This window comes from Barbus barbus, assembly GCF_936440315.1.
Source record: "Barbus barbus genome assembly, chromosome: 32".
Taxonomy (NCBI): domain Eukaryota; kingdom Metazoa; phylum Chordata; class Actinopteri; order Cypriniformes; family Cyprinidae; genus Barbus; species Barbus barbus.
The window spans coordinates 11,495,584-11,516,293 of record NC_136760.1 but is presented as its reverse complement, the minus strand read 5'-3'; the positions used below and the strand labels follow the sequence as shown (position 1 = coordinate 11,516,293).

General features: G+C 39.9%; 1 protein-coding gene across 1 annotated transcript in view; it reads left to right on the top strand.

Moving 5' to 3' along the window:
* LOC306852487 (glutamate receptor ionotropic, delta-1-like) overlaps positions 1-20,710 on the top strand; it is a gene marked incomplete at both ends in the record, with an annotated part of 478,213 nt that overhangs the window by 409,801 nt on the left and 47,702 nt on the right. The window contains one exon of the mRNA XM_079389365.1: positions 1,117-1,236. Within this exon, the coding sequence (XP_079245491.1) occupies positions 1,117-1,236 (120 nt within the window). The remainder of the gene's footprint in view (positions 1-1,116; positions 1,237-20,710) is intronic.

Sequence of the window (20,710 nt, the reverse complement as noted above, 5' to 3'; positions counted from 1 at the left end):
GACTCAAAATGTCTCTCTTTGCACATGTACAGTATTTGTGAAGCATTCGTATAGTTTGTATTTTTTTATCTTCTAGTTTTTAGTTTGTATAGGGTAAATAATTATGTGAAGCATTCGTATAGTTTGTATTTTTTATCCTTTATTCTTTTAGTTTGTATAGGGTACATACTTATATATATATATATATATATATATATATATATATATATATATATATATATATATATATAGTATACTTATAGTTGAATATGTCAGTAGGTTAGTTGTGTATAGGTTTATAGTGTTTTTTTACTTCATTGTTGTATGTCTGTATTTATGTAGCACCGTGGTCCTGCGAGGCATGACATTTCGTTCCACTGTATGTCCCCACATGTAGCGGAATGACAATAAAGCTCAACTTGACTTGACTTGATCATTAAACAGAAAAGCGTTATCATGATCATCATGGAATTACTGTATATGTGGTATAGTTTTGTCATTGTGGAATTATATGTTGAGGTATGAATTTGAACAGCAACAATGGTGTGACCAGTGTATTTTGATTCACAAATGAATAAGTTTGCACTAAGAAACCAATTCAGAAAAAAAGAGAGTTTTTGGTTGGAATCATACTAATAAATCATGCAGAGAATCCATCAGACCCAGTAACTAATTTTGATCTATTATTTTCTGACTAGCATACTGAAGGTTATCATGTGTCCTCTTCATGTCCAACTCAAATTAAACTTTTACTGTGACATGTTGCATATTCTATGAAGCACATTATGAAATGTAGTTTGTGCAAATTAAATCAGTAAATTACATTTTTTTAATTAATGTTTAAAAACTTGACACACAGCTGTTTCTAAAAAACAGAACTTTTTCTAGATGTATGACCACACCTAATGGCCCGATTTGGAAAATGGCGATAATGCCAACTGAGCCAAAACTCTTTTCCAGTGTCCCCAGGCCATATGGCCATTCTTGTTGAAAAGCCCAAGGAAGCTTAAAGGTTTGACATTTTAATAGGTAAAATTCAGTGCATAAAGGGTACAGCACATTGCACTTTGATCTGGCTCAGTTCTTTTTACTGTGTCGCTTTATTGTGTGTTGATTCAGACCGTTTTGTTCCCACAGGGCCGTATAACTGGTCTCACCGGAATTATGGACTTCATGGACAATGGATCAAATTCCCACGTTCAGTTTGAGATTTTGGGGACCAGCTTCAGTGAGACGTTTGGAAAAGACATAAAGCGAGTGAGTTCAATAGCTCAGGCTAATTTTTAGTACCTGGTGAAAAGACATAATTTATTAATTTTTTTCATTACCAGTCACCTTTGGTAAAATGAAAACTTAAATTGAGTTCCCTGTTGGCGAGTAATCTGCTTTTTTGAAAGACTTGCCAATGAGAACAAATTGACTTGATGTTATCAGTGCAGGTTATGTACCCAGACTGCCATTTTGACACCTCACCTCTGTGTCAAACAGCCAAGAGGCAAGAGTAAACAGCAGTTAGGAGCCAAGCTTTGGCAGGCTTGACAGACCAGGACAAATGTGCTTTGTGAACTTTGTCATGTGCCTATTGTCCTGTTTAAACAGTATGAGCTAAGTGTTCCCTACACACTGTTTATTCAATTTCATATATGTACTAGAATAGTTTATTTAGCCTATAGTTGGAAATGTTCACTAGAACAATCACAAGTAATTTCATTACAGCTATTCCGTCTTCTTTTTTTCTTCTTAGCTGGATATGCTGATTCTCGTGCTTTGTTTTTGTAGTCATTAACTGCTTGGCTCCATCCATCATTTAAAAGAAAGAGTAATATAAATTACAGGAGAGGAAACAGTCTGCTGGTAATGAAGATTTAATCACCCTGCATCCCAACCTGAATTATGAACCCACTGTATCACATTATAGCCATTAGGATCCACAGTGCCACAACCATTTACTCCCTGCCCGTACATACATGGGCCCTGACAGTATTGACTCCCCCTCATACAAAGCACATTTATTAGCTATAATGAAAGGAAAGGACAGCTAATGGTACATCAAGTGTACTCAGTCCTATTGTTGTTCATTATTAGAGCACCAGCTTTAGTCTAAGCAGTGCCGCCCAAGAAGAGATTGATGTAGCCAACTGCATTTGCACCCTGCTATGGAGACAAACAGCGATCTGTGCTGTTAATTTGACATGTAACGGATGCAAAGCAGAGGCAAATGCATTTCCTGGCTAAACAAGAAACCCTTTGGAGGTGAAAGAAGGCTGGAAAGTTTCAAGTGATTTCTTCAGGGGTGACTCAGTACCCTGTTTTAGTGTTCGCTTTTGTCCTATCTCAGTGTTTACTCTTTAGGCTTTTCTCTGACTGCTTCTATATTAGCTCTGTATGAAAAGCTACTAAGCTGCCTACCAAGACAGCATTTTAAAATGTTTGTGACGCACTCCTGTCACTAACACTTTGCCTACACTGGATGTGAACAGAGCATCGTGTCGTGTCAGGTCAGGTCAAAAGCAAAAAAAAAAAAAAAAAACGTTTATAATAATACTACTGTTGACTATGGCACACCAACAGCAAACGGATATCCAGTTCTATTTCGGATGTACTTTTTTCATACTTCCAACAGCAGGACAAATGGATGAGGAAAAAAATTATCATTAGGAGGTAATCTTTTTGGGAATTTTGACACAACCAGGGTAGATGGGCTTAAGCTGTGTGTTATAAAAAGGATTCAAATTTGTGCATCATTTTGGCCAAAAAAAAAAAAGCCTTGTCACATGTGGCACTTCACAGATTAAAGGGTCATGAAACCCTAAAACACATTTTTTTGAGAAATGTAGAATGTATAGACTGTACGTTTATGAAAATATTAATAGAACTCATATTTTATTGCAACTCGAATTCCAGAAATGTTGGGGCGTTTTTTAAATTTGAATAAAATTAAAACTAAAAGAATTTCAAATCACATGAGCCAATATTTTATTCACAATAGAACATAAATAACATAACAAACATTTAAAATGAGACATTTTACCATTTTAATGCACAAAATGAGCTGATTTTAAATTTGATGCCTGCTACAGGTCTCAAAATAGTTGGGACGGGGGCATGTTTACCATAGTGTAGCATCTCTTCTTTTCAAAACAGTTTGAAGACGTCTGGGCATGGAGGTTAAGAGTTTCTGGAGTTTTGGTGTTGGAATTTGCTCCAATTCTTGCCTGATATAGGTTTCCAGCTGCTGAAGAGTTTGTGTTCCTCTTTGACATATTTTTCATTAAATGATGCGACAAATGTTCTTTATAGATGAAAGATCTGGACTGCAGGCAGGCCAATTCAGTACCGGGACTTTTCTACTATGAATACATGCTGTTGTAATAGATGCAGTATGTGGTTTTGCATTGTCCTGCTGGAATACAGTACACAAGGCCTTCCCTGAAATAGATGTCATCTGGAGAGGAGCATATGTTGCTCTAAAACCTTTATATACCTTTCAGCATTCATAGTGCCTTCCAAAACATGCAAGCTCCCCATACCATATGCTCTTATGCACCCCCATACCATCAGAGTTGCTGGCTTTTGAACTGAACGCTGTTAACACGCTGGAAGGTCTCTCTCTTCTTTAGACCGGAGGATGCAGCGTCCGTGATTTCCAACAAGAATGTTAAATTTGGACTTCTTCTGACCATAGAACACTTTGAAACTTTGGAACATTTTCCACTTTGAAAGGGTCCATTTTAAATGAGCCTTGGCCCACAGGACACAACGGCGCTTCTGGACCATGTTCACATGGCTTCCTTTTTGCATTATAGAGCTTTAGTTGGCATCTGCAGATGGCACGGCAGATTGTGTTTACCGACAATGGTTTCTGGAAGTATTCCTGGGCCCATTTAGTAATGTCAATGACAAATCATGCCGATGAGTGATGCAGTGTCGTCTGAGAGCCCGAAGACCACGGGCATCCAACAAAGGTCTTCTGCCCTTGTCCCTTACGAACAGATTTCTCCAGATTCTCTGAATCTTTTGATGATGCTATGCACTGTAGATTATGAGATTTGCAAAGCCTTTGCAATTTGACATTGAGGAACATTGTTTTTAAAGTATTCCACAATCTTTTTATGCACTTTCACCGATTGAAGAGCCTCTTCCCATCTTTACTTCTGAGAGTCTCTGCCTCTCTAAGACATTCCTTTTATAGCTAATCATGTTACAGACCTGATGTCAATTAACTTAGTTAGTTGCTAGATGTTCTCCCAGCTGAATATTTTCAAAATTTATTTTTCAGGCCTTTTTTGCCCCCATGCCAACTTTTTTGAGACCTGTAGAAGGCATCAAATTTGAAATGAGCTCACTTAGTGGATAAGTGTAAAATGTCCCTGTTTAAACATTTGTTATGTTCTCTATGTTCTATTGTGAATAAAATATTGTCTCATGTGATTTGAAAGTCTTTTAGTTTTCCTTTTATTGAAATTTAAAAAAAAAAAATCCCAAGATTTCCGGAATTCGGGTTGTAGCATGTGGAAATTTGTTATTTCTGCATTTTTCTGAACAATTTAGTTTTTGAAACAGTGTCACGAAATATGAGTTATATGCGTTAATTAAGAGTGGTGATTGGCTCCCGTAACTGGATTCCTGTAATGTCTACGTCATCGGTTTCTCTGTAATTATTCATGAGAAAGAGCTTGTTCAATCCAGTCATTGCAGACTATTATGAATGAATAATAACTGCATTATAAAATATAACTTCTGACTCTTGTCATCCCCCATTGTCATCATTCAGAGGAATGGGCTGTAAGTGTTTGTTTCCTAAGTGCAACAACACAATTTTGTTTGCGTTTCCAAGTGACACGACGAGAACACAAAGTTTGGGTACAGATGGTTTGCTGTAGACTACTAAAGTAAATTTATTACACTTTATATTGATAGTCCATTTTAGACATTCTACTAACTATAAGTAACTTTGTAACTACATGTCAACTGCATGTCAACTAATTGCAACTACATGTTTACTAACTCTCAGAGTAGACTGTTTGGGAAGGTTTAGGTTTAGTAGAATAATTTGACATATACTTGCAAATTGTCTCATAGTCAGTATGTTGTATGTTTTGGACCCATCAAAATAAAGTGTTAGAAGTTATTAAGCAGGCAGTCTACTAATACTGTAATGACTGCTAGTTGACATGTAGTTGCAAAGTTGAATGTCTAAAGTGGACTATTGAAATAAAGTGTTACCAAAACATTTTCTACTTTGAAAGCTTTGAGAATTTGGGACTGGTGGAATCTGGGTTTGCTGATCGCCTTTTTAAAAAAAAGACACCTCGTAATTCTGGAGACTCCAGGTAGGCTGCAGTTCTGGAAAATGGTGGCACTGGAGACTAAATGGTTCCTGATGGTTTTACATCTAATTCTTCACATTTATTCTTAAATCTTTGCAGTTAACATGTGTCTTTTCTTCTACACCTGTTTTTTTTTTTTTTCTGACCTTGCTGACACAGAGAGCATTTTCCTGTCCAGTGGTCATGTCTTAACTTTAAAGTTAAGTTGAGTTAAACCTCTATTTTGGCTAATTGTATCTGTAAAAGAAAACATGCCTAATAATTCTGCACACCTGAATATAAGGAGTTTTTTACTTCCAGCCTTCATGGGCAATTACGTATCACTTAAATGATTAAATACAAAATTAATAGTAGTTCCCTTTCAGTCAGTCACGTTCGACGTAACGTCAAGTGACTGACGTAAATGGGATCTCGCCAGAGAGCCAATTTATGTCAGTCACTTGACGTTACATCTCCATTCCCTCCTTCAGGGAACGAGGGTTACATATGTAAATGAGACATTATTAAGATTGATGTGGTTTGGGATTGGTAACGTGTGGTGTATTAGTAAACATGAACATTAGTTTAAATTTTGTACATATATTATTTGATTCAAATTAAATTTATTTGTTTTAATTTAAGTCAAATGACACTTTATTTGGATAGTCCTATTAGTAAGTTTGCAACTACATGTCAGCTAACTATCATTAGAGTATTAGTATTAGGGTTGGTAGAAAAGGTTGATAAATCTCTCTCTCGCTCTCTCTCTCTCTGCCTACCTATTTTGTCTTTGTTTTCTCACAAGAAAAAAATCTAATTTCCTAATGTAACAACTTGTAGCAGACTTTGTTACTACTACTTTGGAAACAAAGACTGATTGGAGACAATGAAAATGGAATAATAATATAATGGAACAATGTAATAATGTAATGGAACAATGCTGAGTTATTACCGAAATTGCTAAAATTGGTCAAAAGAGCGTCAAAATAGGTGCTATGTGAATGTGGGGCTCTAAAATAATAGCCATGCACCAATAGCTAAAATTTATCCAATTATAATAAGGCAGCGGCTATTTGCACTAAGTGTAAATAGCGATAGACGCTATTTACACTACGTGCAAATAGCAATAGATGCTATTTACACTCAGTGTAAATAGCAATTAGATGCTATTTACACCAAGTGCAAATAGCATATTTTTTTAGTGACAGATGCTTACACTAAGTGCAAATAGCAATGGATTCTATTTACACTATGTTAAAATAGCAATATTTTCTGCTATTTATACTACTTATTGCAAATAGTGGCAAATATCTGCACCTCAGTATTGTAGTACATTATAAAACAGTACGCAATACTAACGTACTGAGTGTAAATTATAATTTTAATTCAAATTTATTAAATGGATGCCACCTTATTGGGACAATAAAGCCCTCCCTACACCTACCCTAACCCTACTCAATACTTTATTTTCAACTTTTTGATTATTTCCTTAATTTTTATTGAAAATAAATGCCTTTCTGATGCGATATGAGATTTGAAAAGGGAGAAAAAAATGTTTGGCAAAAGGTGGGATCGAACTCGGGTCGCTCGCGTCAAAAAGCATGTGCCTTACCATTTACGCCACTGAAACTGACATTAAATTTGCTTCTTTTTTTAATGTTGACTAATCCAATCACACGTTAGTGGGCGGAGTTAGTGTAAATAGCCTTTGCCAACAAGATGGGCTATTTGCACTTAGTGTAAATAGACACTCCGTTATAATAATACACAGTTTTTCTTTTCTGTTTAAACATAGCATTTCACTCAGATTTGAGGATTCTAAAATATGTGTCCCTTTAACACTACTGTGGTGGAATCATATGGTAATACCACTATTCTTTTATATAAACCATGAAACTGAATTATTACCATATCATATAATCCTGTTGACGTCTGAAAATCCACAGTAATACCATTTGTTAATGTCTTTATTTTAAGCTGTGTTTATAGAATTCACTAACTATAGTTGGTTACTGTTCTACGTTAAGCAGTGTTTACCAGAAACAGATAAATATATGCGAAATGACAGATTACTGAGAGCTGTTGGAACCATTCAAATGTGGTAGCAATGAATACACATTGATTGCATTACTTGATTTTTGTGTGATTTGATTCTTCAAAACATTTCACACTGATCGAAGTCCAGTAATAAAACACAAATGTACCAAAATGGAACAGAACTCGCACCAACCCTCCTGATTACTCGAGTAGTCAAAATGACTGAAATGCACATACCTAGTAAGGGCCCTTCAAGGCATGTGTTCTTGCTAAGCTTTTCAGGTTTTCAGTGTAAAGAGAAACACAAGGTGGTGATAAACACCAGAGAGTTTGCTGGCCCAGCTGTTCTGTCTAATGCTGTCCAATGAAATTCTACAGCTGTCGTTTAAGAGATGCTATGGCAAATCACAATATAGCAAAGCCCATAACCTTCTGGAGCTCTGGCTTGCTCCCAGTCACGTATCAGGCTTTGCCACCAAACATCCATTCTCGCTATTGAATTAGCAAGCTATTAGATACCCTGGTACCATGAATACAGCACACAAAAACACAGATGTTTCTAATGCTGAGTGAAATCACTCCACTTAGCTTAGAAAGGGAAACAGGACATGTTACTGACTTTTCACTAGCGCTGGCAATTACTACATTGAAAAAAAAAAAAAGATTGGCTGTAAGATTTACTTTGAAAATCAGAATTTTCACACAAAAAAAATACTAGTAAATCTTGCAAAAATAAATAAACTAGGGCTGTTAAAATTAGCGCTTTAATAAGGCATTAGCGCAAATTCACTTTAATGGCACTAATTTTATTTTGACCTGTGGCCTAACTCGTAGTTGGACAAATGAAGATACACAGTGTTGCCAACTTGGTGAGTTTGTCACTAGATTTAGCGACTTTTTTTTTTCCTTCAAAAAAGCGCCTAGCAACAAATCTTATTTAGTTTCTGAGACTTGCCGGTACTGCCGCTCGAGGTCTCTCTTTCCAGCTGCGCACGCACACACACCTCTGTGTCTGCTCTGTTCAGCGAGTGGCAGAGAGGAGCAGAGCTTTCAGTTAAAACAGATATTATGTTGCTTCTCTAATTTTACATACAAGTGTAACCAAAATCATAGTACAGCGATTGTCTTTACCTTTGAATTCATCAGACAACTGCTTGATTTTCAGGATTCTTGTTCAGATTAAAATCTTGGAAGGAAGAGCTGTAGTTTTGGTAGTCTAGTAGTCTTTATGTAGTCTTGATGGGTCACGTTTCAGTCACTATTTCATATTCATTCTGCACTCATAAGTCCTGGACCATAGCATCAAGACTGCATAAGCTGAAGTCTCCTATTGAAACGACGGTCCTCAGACCCGTGTCATTTCTAGGAAGACTAGACTGATAGAACCAGAGCCTGCAGCGGTGTACGCTGCTCTTCCCCAGAGGGGCCGGCCCTCAGAAGTCCTGGGCCATAGGCAGCAGGACGTTTTAGCCAAAGACTATCCAGCGAGAATGACGGTCTGCAGATCCACCTTCTGCTAGAAGCCTTTGAAACCGCGAGATCATAAGGCAGGGAGAAGCACAATCAGCCCCTTATCTCTCTAGAGCTGACAGCGCGAACTCCGTTTCTATGCAGGAATGCTGCTATAATGATATCGTCGTGCAAACAATGCTTGTGCAAACACTGCAGCTTTACAAAGCTCATTGACGTCCTCCACGTCCACCTCGGAGGAGGAAGACAGGCGGAGCGTCGAGCCCTCTCTCTGGGGGGAAGAAATCGCGGGGCGCTAGATCTAATGGGAAAGGAAGTAGATAGGGGCTCGCCTGTCTTCATTCCCTCCACCTGATCCATCTGCGATTCCCACGTGCGCAGCCGCCGATCCGCCCAGCGGGGTCGGCACCGCGATGAACGCTGGTGAAAGCTCCCTCCTCAAAGAGAGCCCTCTGAGAGCAAGCATACGCAGTGACAAAATGCTTACAAAGCGGGCAGTCAATTCCCTCGAGAGCTGACTCTGTGTGCTCTGCTCTCAAGCAAACCACACACGGACTGTGTGTATCCCCAGCAGTGATGTAGCATTTTGCGGGGCAGAACACACAGCCTGTAATGCGATCTGCTCTCGCCCAAGTGCATAGCCTTCTCTGCACTTTAGACATTGTGGAATGATTGTGTAGGGACAAACAACACTAAATAAGACTCACAACATAAATCAAAAGACACACACAGAGTAGCGGTTGCTGTATGACAAAAAGCTGATGCCGGTTCCACCGCACGTGCTTTTATGCTTCCTGGTCAATTATGTCACCCACCCGTGACGTCTCGCCCTTCCATTGGACAGATTACACACGTGATTCAGAGCAGAGAAATTCCCCTAGCATTTCGACGCAGCTCAAGTTCCTGGAAGGGAACCTGGTTTTTCTATGCTCTTATTTCATGTGTCTAATAGACAAGCTCTTTGAAAATCATCTATGACCTTTGAAACATGTCTAGTCTTCATGCTCTATGGTGACTATGGTTTCACTAATAATAAACATACATTTTCATAAAGCATCCATATTTATCCATGGCCATGTTGATTAGAGCATTAAAAACATGAAAAGTATTAATTTAAGGTACATTTAGAACAGATAAAAATTAAAAATGTGCGATTAAGTTGTGATTGACCACAAGTTAACTCATGATAATCATGCAATTCATCGCAATTAAATATTTTAATCGATTGACAGCGCTAAAATAAATAAATAAATAATAATAATAATAAATTTGAAGTAGAAAGACTAAAGTAGTATTTTCTTGCAAAACATAAATGTTTATTGAAGTTTACTGAAATTTGGTTATTAAAAGCATACATACAGCTCTAAGCTCCCAAAAGCACTAAAAACTAACATAAAAGTAGACCATATGACTAATAAAAAGTAGTCAGTTTTGTCCTCTATTCAGAGTCTTCTGCAGCCTTTGTGTTAATACTTGATTACTTATTTTAGCTTTGAATGGCAAGCATAAGGCACAACACTGACTCAGCACATCAAAATGATAAGAAAAAATGCCTGTTCCGCTAAATTTAGCTGTCTTAGTCATAGTCCAGAATATTTAATTTTTGTTTCATACAACACAGATTGGCAAAAAGAGTAGATGTCTACAGAGTCCCATATGCTTTTACCCAGCCATTTATTATTTAAAAACTTTTATCCCAAAGTCATCAAGGTCTGAGCAAACAGATAAATGCTTGTCTAGTTTGGGGTCAAGACTGATAAGACATCAAATAGAAGATGGAGGATATGCTTTTGTTTGTTCGTTGAGTCTCTTGAGCCCCTAGATAAAATGGCCATTTATCAAGTCTTCAATTTCATTTGTCATCCAAGACAAAACTTTGGCAGAAAGCGGAAAAATCTGACAGTGTTTGATGAATTGATGGCCTCCTCATTATCGTCTGTGCTCTTTCAGATCATCACTCTAAGCAGAGCTGTGACAGACACAGACAGGGTGAAGCGTTGCCAGACATTTGTGTTTAACACTGCTGTCTCCAGGAAGCAGTAGTATTTTTAGTCATACATTTGGGAAAAGCTCATGTGCTGGGAAAAAGCTCAATGACTCATTTACTATACAGCCAATTTGCTAAGGGAGATATTAGGGTGTGTAATTTCTATGCCACTGGCTTCACCAAACAGCAGTTGTGAAGTCATTTTGATGTGCCATAGCACCAAAGTTTTACATTTTTCAGGAAAATCAACGCATAAATAACATATTTGCCTCTACTCTATTGTCATATACTCTGGGATATAAGTATTTTAATTTTGAAAACATGTCAATACAAAATCTCAACAAAATAGAGCTTTTTGACTTTTAGTCCATAAAGTATATATGACCCTGGACCACAAAACCAGTCTTACGTCACAGGGATATATTTGTAGCAATAGCCAACAATACATTGTATGGGTCAAAATTATTGATTTTTCTTTTATGCCAAAAATCTTTAGGATATTAAGTAAAGATCATGTTCCATGAAGATGTTTTGTAAATTTCCTACCATAAATATATCAGAACTTAATTTTTGATTAGTAATATGCATTGCTAAGGACTTCATTTGGACAACTTTATAGGCGATTTTATCAATATTTAGAGATTTTTGCACCCTAAAATTCCAGATTTTCAAATAGTTGTATCTTGAACAAATATCGTCATATTCTAACAAACTATGCACCAATGGAAAGCTTATTTATTCAGCATTTTTTAAATATGACCCATATGACTGGTTTTGTGGTCCAGGGTGACATATGCAAATGCAAATGCAGTTCTTTTCTCTCCAACACAATTAATAAATATTGATATTAACTGTGACAAAGTGTTTGCCCTTCTGTGAAATACTTATATTTATATTTTCTCATTTTCAGATTGTAACTGTAAAATGAAATCACTTCAAAATGTGTTCCAATGTAATCAGTGTAGCAAATCTGTAACAACTATGAATTTCTAAATTTAGGGCAAGTTTTCACACAGCGCTCCTACCAACCAACAACACCACCACACACAGTCATAGAGGCTTTCATTTGTCTTTATTTTAACTTTGTCACTTTTCAGAGCATTGCTGTGTAAGAAAATTAGGAATTTCATACATTTTTCAACATTACAAGCTTTCCCCTGTGCCACTGCTGTAGGGCTGTTTGTGTACATACTGTAATGAAGAAATCCCTTATGGCTAAGGATGCCAAGTATTGACTTACAAATGATTTCGGGTCCCATGGCAAGTGATGCTGCAGTATGCAGTCATCAGATGCATTTTGTTATTTGATCCAGTGCCACCACCTGGAACCAGACCAGCATGGTGCTTGTCCTCATGGAAGAGTAATGAAGAGAAAATGCTGTGCCTCCGAAAGGGATATGCCTGCTACTTCATACATGCATGCAAATGTTCTTATTCTTACTGTACTTCTAACTACGTTCTATAGCAACAAATTTGATATGCTTACAGCTAATGCAAACACCTCAAAGAAAAACACTCATCAGACTGAAATAAGCTTAGGCCTCATTGTTAAATGATGTTAAACTTCATCATCACCTGTTTCTTTGAGTAAATTAATGATTAATGAGATTAGTCTTCTAAATCAGGTCATTAAATGTAGCATCAATGATACTGATAACTAATCGCTTACAGTGTCATTGTGGATTATGTATATTGATTTTGATATGTGATCCATGTTAATGTATTAAACTGAATCATAATTGAATTTAATTTAATAATCTTCAGTGTATCGCCCCACTCAAGACAACTAAATGTTTTCTTGTAATATTCATAATATTGAGGTAAATAACTAAAAATATCAAAATAAACGATCTAACTTGACAGGAACGTGGAACCACTTTTTACCAGTGAAACCGAGGCGCCACTCTAAGAGTACCTTAAATTCCGACTACGCCACCGGGGTTTAACACCCACGTAAATAATTTAACACGGCAACACAAGTTCCTTGCCAAAAAAATGAACAAAGACATGACTTTCAAGTTTAACCATTTTATTAATAAACATCATAAAATCTCCACTTAGATAAAATCAACTTTATTATATGCTTGTATTTCTTTAAAAGAATGTCACACTTTAAGAGACCTCCGCTTTAGGCCCAATATTAAAATAGCCCACCGGTTCTTAGAATATCAGGATTACCAAGCCTGCAGAAAGAGGGAGAGGAAAATCGCAGGGCCACGGACCCCTTAGCCTGAAGCACACACCACACGTGCCCGGATATACAAATCTACAATAAAAAAAGGTGTAGTGAATAGTGCAAATAATTCCACACTCTCAAATCAATACTCATGCAGTGCAGAAAATCTCACACCACGCAGTGAGAAGGCCCGGACGACCCCAAAGAGAAAGCACTCCCATGCAGGCTGGTTCCTGTAACACAGAGAACTAGGTTAAAACTTGAGATTACAAAGCACAAAACCCAGCGGTTGGCATAAAGTAAGCTCTGTCTGTTACAAAGAAATAAACGATTACAATTATACAAAAACCAAAAATATCAAAATAAACTAAAAAAAACAAAACAAATCATGAACAAAACAGCAGAGCCTAGACACTAGAGATCCGTAGGCATAGAGCTCCACAAAGAACGATCTGCCAAATAGAAACAACCATAAATACAGATCTCTTTAACAAGTCCACATCAATATAAATACAAACATTGCGAATCAACCACTTGCTAAAGTAAATGCAACACAATATCTTAAATCACTAAAAAAATACACATGACAATTCACATCAATATTTCTGTAATGACTAGAACTCTACCGCACACATACCTCGGCCGTAATCCAAGAATGGAATGTGACGTTAATAAAGTGGAATAAACCTGCTGCGTAGCACGGCTCGTTGCTCTAGGCTATATACAGAGTCCACAACTCTGCATTAACAGCTCACGGGCTCCCGCTCTCGTATCGAGGATTATCTCCCTCTGATTAACACAAAATAAACAAAGTAAGGCAGAACATCTTTACACGAGCTTCGTTACAGCAGAGCAAAAATCACGCTCATACCTTGCCACAGCATCCAACGTCACAACACCGGAAAGAGACAATGACGATCGCAACACCAGGAAGTTACGCAATCGACTACCATTTACGCTATTTATAGGGCTAAATAGAATACGCCCCGCCCAACACATTATTCACTCTGTCACAATCCACCCCCCTCTTCTATGTCGATGCCCCGTCGACAAATTAAAAATAAAACTAGACAATTTAAAATAGCCTAAATCCAGGGTCTAAAAACAGCCACCACCCCTACACTTTGACTAGAAAAAGTTGCAGCCCCCCTTGCACCATTCCCCACAGCCCTAGGCAAGTGATGAGGATTAGAATGTCTCCCTGCGGTTTCTCTTGCCGACCTACGTAGGGAAGTCTCACCACCATCCAATGCCTCAACCCCGGCAGGCGGCAGCCCATCAAGATGCAGTAGGCCAACCACTGACTCTGTGTGGCTAGGGGGGGAAACAGCTAAATTTGGGGCCATAGCAGGTAGATTTTCTTCTGGCTGTGAAACACGAATCCATTGTCCTTCCATTTCTTCATTTCCAACCTTCTCAGACTGCAAAGACTCAGGGCCTACACATGGTGAAGTATACAGAGGCAACACATCAGGTACAGGTTTCAACATAGTACGGTGCACCCTTTTAACTCGTGTAAGGTTATCTGGAAGGGCAATAGAATAGACAGCCCCTCCCTCTGTAGGGGCTTGGACTACCTTATACTTTGTTGGACTCCAGACGTCTTGTATTTTATTCCTACCCCGATTACTGTGGTCCCTCCGATAAACGAACTGCCCTTCTTTCAAATAGCAGCTATAGCCCTTCTGATCGTGCCTCTCCTTTCTCAACCTAGCTGCCGCATGAATCCTCTCCCGGGCACCATCGAAAGCCACTTGCAAACGTTCCCGATGTTCCTCCATCCAATCCATTACTGTCCCAGTTGTCGGCTGTAACACTCTCCCAAGAAGGAAATCGACTGGCAAGTTAGGTTCTTGACCAAACATTAAAAAATGTGGGCACTCACCAGTTGTCTGATGTATGGTGGTATTATACGAAAACAACAATTGAGGCAAATACTTAGGCCAGTCAGCTTTAGCAGAATTGGGAAGTGTACAAAGGAGGCCATGCAGTGTCCGGTTAAACCGTTCACATTGGCCGTTACCTTGAGGGTGGTAGGGTGTAGTGCGCGTCTTCTGAATACCATAGAGATCACAAAGTTGCTGTATCAATGCACCTTCAAAACTCCGACCCTGGTCTGAGTGAATGCGGGCCGGGACTCCAAACCTGCAAAACCATTCCTTCACCAGGACATTTGCTACAGTGGAAGCTCTCTGGTCAAAAGTTGGGACTGCCTGCGTAAACTTAGAAAAGACATCAGTCATTATTAATACTTGCTCTTTACCATCTCTCGAGCGCTCCAAGAAGGTAAAATCAATTGCTAAAGTCTGATTTGGTCTGGCAGCAACCAAATGTCCCATTGGTGCCCTCACAGGATGATGTGCTGGCTTGGCCAGAATACAGCGTTCACATTCTTCGCACCACTTCTTGACCGCTTTGTACATTCCAGGCCAATAACACCTTGAACGCACTAGCTCGGTCGTCCTCTCAATACCCTGATGTCCATGCCCTTGGTGTAACTGCTTTAGCACCTCTTCCTGCAATGATTCTGGTAGTACCATCTGTAATACCTCTTCTCCCCCATCTGGACGAAAGGTTCTGCGATACAAGACCTTTTCTTGCTCCAACAGACGGTCCCATTGCCGCACCAATTCCAACACCGGCTTACTTAATGCTTGCCGTTCCATGTGATCTGGCCTCCGTTGATGTTGCCAAAAATAAAGAAATTCACGAATTACAGGGTCATCTTGTTGAAGGCGAGCAAGATCGTTCCCAGAATAAGTTGGCAGCACTGATATTTCTAATTGGCAAGCCGCGACCGATGTCTGGCCTATGGCCTGCTCCAACTGAGCTGGAAGCAAAGTTCCCGGGAGTATCTGATCCACAAAGGATACCCCATCAGTTAGGTGCTGCCTTGACAAGGAATCTGCATTTCCATTAGCCCGACCTGGTCGATACCGGATGGTGTAATCAAACGCTTCCAACGCCGCTGCCCACCTTAACTCTGTTGCCCCCAATTTTGCAGTGCTTAAATGACTCAAAGGGTTATTATCAGTCCAGACAATACACTTATGACCCAGCAAATATTCTCGAAATTTCTCTGCCATCGCCCATTTCAAAGCAAGAAATTCTAGCTTCATGGAGCTATAGTTTGGCATCCTCCTCTCCGTTCGACTAAGTGTTCTGCTTGCATACGCCAGGGGTCTCACTTTCCCTTCCTGTTCTTGTGACAATACTGGCTGGCGTCTACCTCCAAAATGAAAGGCAAAGAAAAATTAGCATAAGCCAACACAGGAGTAGTAGTCAGCCGCACCTTCAGATCTTGAAAACTGCCCTCACAGGCTTCAGTCCAGGCACTGCTCAAGGGTCTCCGTGTACCCTTTCGGTCTTTGCTTCCGCCCAGTTCTCCAATTAGCCGATACAAAGGAGCTGCAATCACAGAGAAATATTTAACAAATCGCCTATAATAACTAGTGAACCCCAAAAAGGATCTCAGTGCTGCTACATCCTGTGGTCGGGGCCAATTAGCTACAGCAGCAATCTTCTCAGGGTCAGTGGAGACCCCTTTATTAGAGATCACATGCCCCAAATACTTCACCTCAGTTTTAAAGAAGCAGCACTTCTCTAATTTCACTTTGAGGCCTTCTTGGTACAGTCGACTCAGGACCATTTCCAAACGTTCCAAATGTTGCTCTATAGAAGAGGAAAATACAATCACATCGTCAAGATAGAGCAGTAAAGTTTGAAAATGCTGGGACCCAAACATACGCTCCATGAGTCGCTGAAACGTACTTGGAGCATTACATAGGCCAAAGGGCATACGATTAAATTCGAAAAGCCCAAAAGGGGTACAAAAAGCAGTCTTGCATTTATCCTTCTCTTCAACTGGTACCTGATTGTAGCCACTTGCCAGGTCTAAAGTTGAAAACCAGCAAGCACCTGAGAGGGCATCAAGGGACTCCTCAATCCGGGGGAGCGGAAAAGCGTCTTTCCGAGTCTTTCGATTTAACTGGCGATAATCCACGCATAAACGCAAGGAGCCATCTTTTTTCTTCACTAGAACTATGGGGGATGCGTAAGGGCTGCAACTCTCCCTTATTACCTGACTCTCTAAGAGTTGATGTATATGTGTCTTCACTGCATCATATTCAGCCGGTGGAATACGCCTATACCTTTGTCGCATAGGTACCTCGTCAGTTAAGGGAATCTCATGACTAATAAGTGTAGTGCAGCCTAAATCCCCCTCATGAGTCGCAAACACTGACTGATATCTTGTCAATAGAGAAATAACTTTACTCCGCTCTACCTCAGAGAGAGTAGACAGGTCAACCGATTTTATAAGCTGCTGTACCTTATCAACCTGTATTTGTTGCATACTGACTGTGGCCTGCACTTCCTTCACCCCCGGTGAAAAAGGAACCTCCACAACCCCTGCAGGTAAACTGACTATTTGTACTGGCTTCAAAGTACCTAAGACACAACGTGATGGGACCCGAGCATCTGTATTACTGACGTTTAGTACTGGGACATAAGCAGTACCCTTAACCACCTGGACTATAGATGGTACTACCAGTACGCCTGCAGGAAGCACATCATTAGAAAGTGGCTCAAAGAGGACAGCCTTCGACTGGTCCACAAGATGCTGTGAGCAGGTAGCCGCCACTAATTTCATAACACCCCCTGGTAAATAAACAGGGTACCTACCCCTAACTCTCGCAATCCCGGTGATTGGCCTAACCGATGGTGGAGCACTGTGACAAAACTGAAGGGCCTGCTGCCACTCCTTAGGAGCCTGCTGGATACATGGAAGGCTGAAAAGAGAAGCACGATACTGGCTAAACAACAGATCATAACACTCACTAATAATATTCATCCCCAAGACACCTGGAGTATTTGTCTTTGACTGCAAACTAAGGGTGTCTTTTACAACAAGAACACCCTTCTTTGGTATAACTTTCCCCAATACTTCTACAGTTACCTCAGCATACCCCACATAAGGTATATCAAGCCCATTAGCAGCTTTGAGTTGTAACCAATTACAAGAATAGAGTCTTTCACTCAAATGTTGGAAAAATAAACTCTCTGCTATGGTGGACACCATTGATCCGGTATCCAAAAGACACGGCACCTTGACCCCACCCATAAGCACCATGACCGAAGGACACGGCCCCACTAAATTTGACACATTGAGGCAGCTTACCTCAGAATTATTCGAGTCAAACTTGTCCCCTCCTGAACCTTGACTCAGCGACTCAGAGGGAACTAGTTTTCCGACGGCTGCTGCTGGGATCCTATCCTCTGTCTGAAATGAGACTGGGGTCGAGGTTCAACACGTTCATTATCACAATGACTAGCGAAATGGCCAGGCTGTTGACATCGCCTACACACAACCTGATTACGATGCACTGGGGGCCGTTTAGAAGGATTCTGCAATTGGGAAAGCTGCTCCCCAAGCTGACTTAACTGTTCTTGTTGTTGCTTCAATAGTGCTTTTATTTCAGCAATTTCAGCAGAATAATTACCTGTACTAGAAGCATTGGATATGCTAGAAACCTGAGTTGCACACATTGAAGGCACAGAGAAACTCCGTGCTCGCCCCTCTACAGACATACCTTCCCGTTCCCATCGAATAGCTTCTTTTCGAATATCTAAAAGTGTAAAATCGGGATGGGCTCGAACAACTTGTTTCAATGCCCGTCGAAGGGCTGGATCAATAACATGCTCAACAAACTGATCTCTCAGCAGCATAGCAGAATTAGGCATTGCATCTGGAGCACTTTCCAACGCCTCATTCATAAGCTTAAATAAAGCGTGAGAATACTCCTGTAACGACTCACCCTCAAGTTGTTTACGGGAAAAGAATTTCTCTTGTAGGGCCACATAAGACTGCGGGCAACCATACATTTCTAGGAGAATAGAGAGAACCTTTTCTGGGTCCTCCCTTTCTACCCTAGGTCTATATTTAACTTCATTTTTGGCTTCCCCCTCCAAATGATCATAAATGAAGTAAGCTTGATCGACAGATGTTAAACCCCGGGCCCGCATACTTGCGCGGACCTCATCTACCCATTCAGCTATTCCAATTCCCACAGTACCTCTAAAAACAGGGCACTTCCTCTCCCTAGGCACATACACAAAACGGTCATGGGAGCCATTAGACTGAGGTAAGGACATAGGAACATCAAGAGCAACATTAGAAGATTCAGTGTTTATAGGGGCAGTTTGAGTTTCTAAAAGGCGTTGATTATCAGTTCTTAGCTGTTGAACCAAGTCCCGCAACTCTTGCAATTCTGTATCCATAATCGCCAGGCAAAACTCCTTCCGACGTCCCCACTAGAAGTGATCTCCTGGCAAACCGCCTTCCTGTTGAACGGTTGTAGGCCACTGCTGTTTTGAAACCACAACAAAAAACAATAGAAAAAAACGAAAAAACAAGATAGAGCAAAACCAACCGCTAGGTAATAGAAAAAACCTACTATCCTTGGAAGTCACGTCTTGTTTCACAAAAGCGACCCTGCCGACTACGCCAGATGAAACCGAGGCGCCACTCTAAGAGTACCTTAAATTCCGACTACGCCACCGGGGTTTAACACCCACGGAAATAATTTAACACGGCAACACAAGTTCCTTGCCAAAAAAATTAACAAAGACGTGACTTTCAAGTTTAACCATTTTATTAATAAACATCATAAAATCTCCACTTAGATAAAATCAACTTTATTATATGCTTGTATTTCTTTAAAAGAATGTCACACTTTAAGAGACCTCCGCTTTAGGCCCAATATTAAAATAGCCCACCGGTTCTTAGAATATCAGGATTACCAAGCCTGCAGAAAGAGGGAGAGGAAAATCGCAGGGCCACGGACCCCTTAGCCTGAAGCACAGACCACACGTGCCCCGGATATACAAATCTACAATAAAAAAAGGTGTAGTGAATAGTGCAAATAATTCCACACTCTCAAATCAATACTCATGCAGTGCAGAAAATCTCACACCACGCAGTGAGAAGGCCCGGACGACCCCAAAGAGAAAGCACTCCCATGCAGGCTGGTTCCTGTAACACAGAGAACTAGGTTAAAACTTGAGATTACAAAGCACAAAACCCAGCGGTTGGCATAAAGTAAGCTCTGTCTGTTACAAAGAAATAAACGCTTACAATTATACAAAAACCAAAAATATCAAAATAAACTAAAAAAAACAAAACAAATCATGAACAAAACAGCAGAGCCTAGACACCAGAGATCCGTACGCATAGAGCTCCACAAAGAACGATCTGCCAAATAGAAACAACCATAAATACAGATCTCTTTAACAAGTCCACATCAATATAAATACAAACATTGCGAATCAACCACTTGCTAAAGTAAATGCAACACAATATCTTAAATCACTAAAAAAATACACATGACAATTCACATCAATATTTCTGTAATGACTAGAACTCTACCGCACACATACCTCGGCCGTAATCCAAGAATGGAATGTGACGTTAATAAAGTGGAATAAACCTGCTGCGTAGCACGGCTCGTTGCTCTAGGCTATATACAGAGTCCACAACTCTGCATTAACAGCTCACGGGCTCCCGCTCTCGTATCGAGGATTATCTCCCTCTGATTAACACAAAATAAACAAAGTAAGGCAGAACATCTTTACACGAGCTTCGTTACAGCAGAGCAAAAATCACGCTCATACCTTGCCACAGCATCCACAGTCACAACACCGGAAAGAGACAATGACGATCGCAACACCAGGAAGTTACGCAATCGACTACCA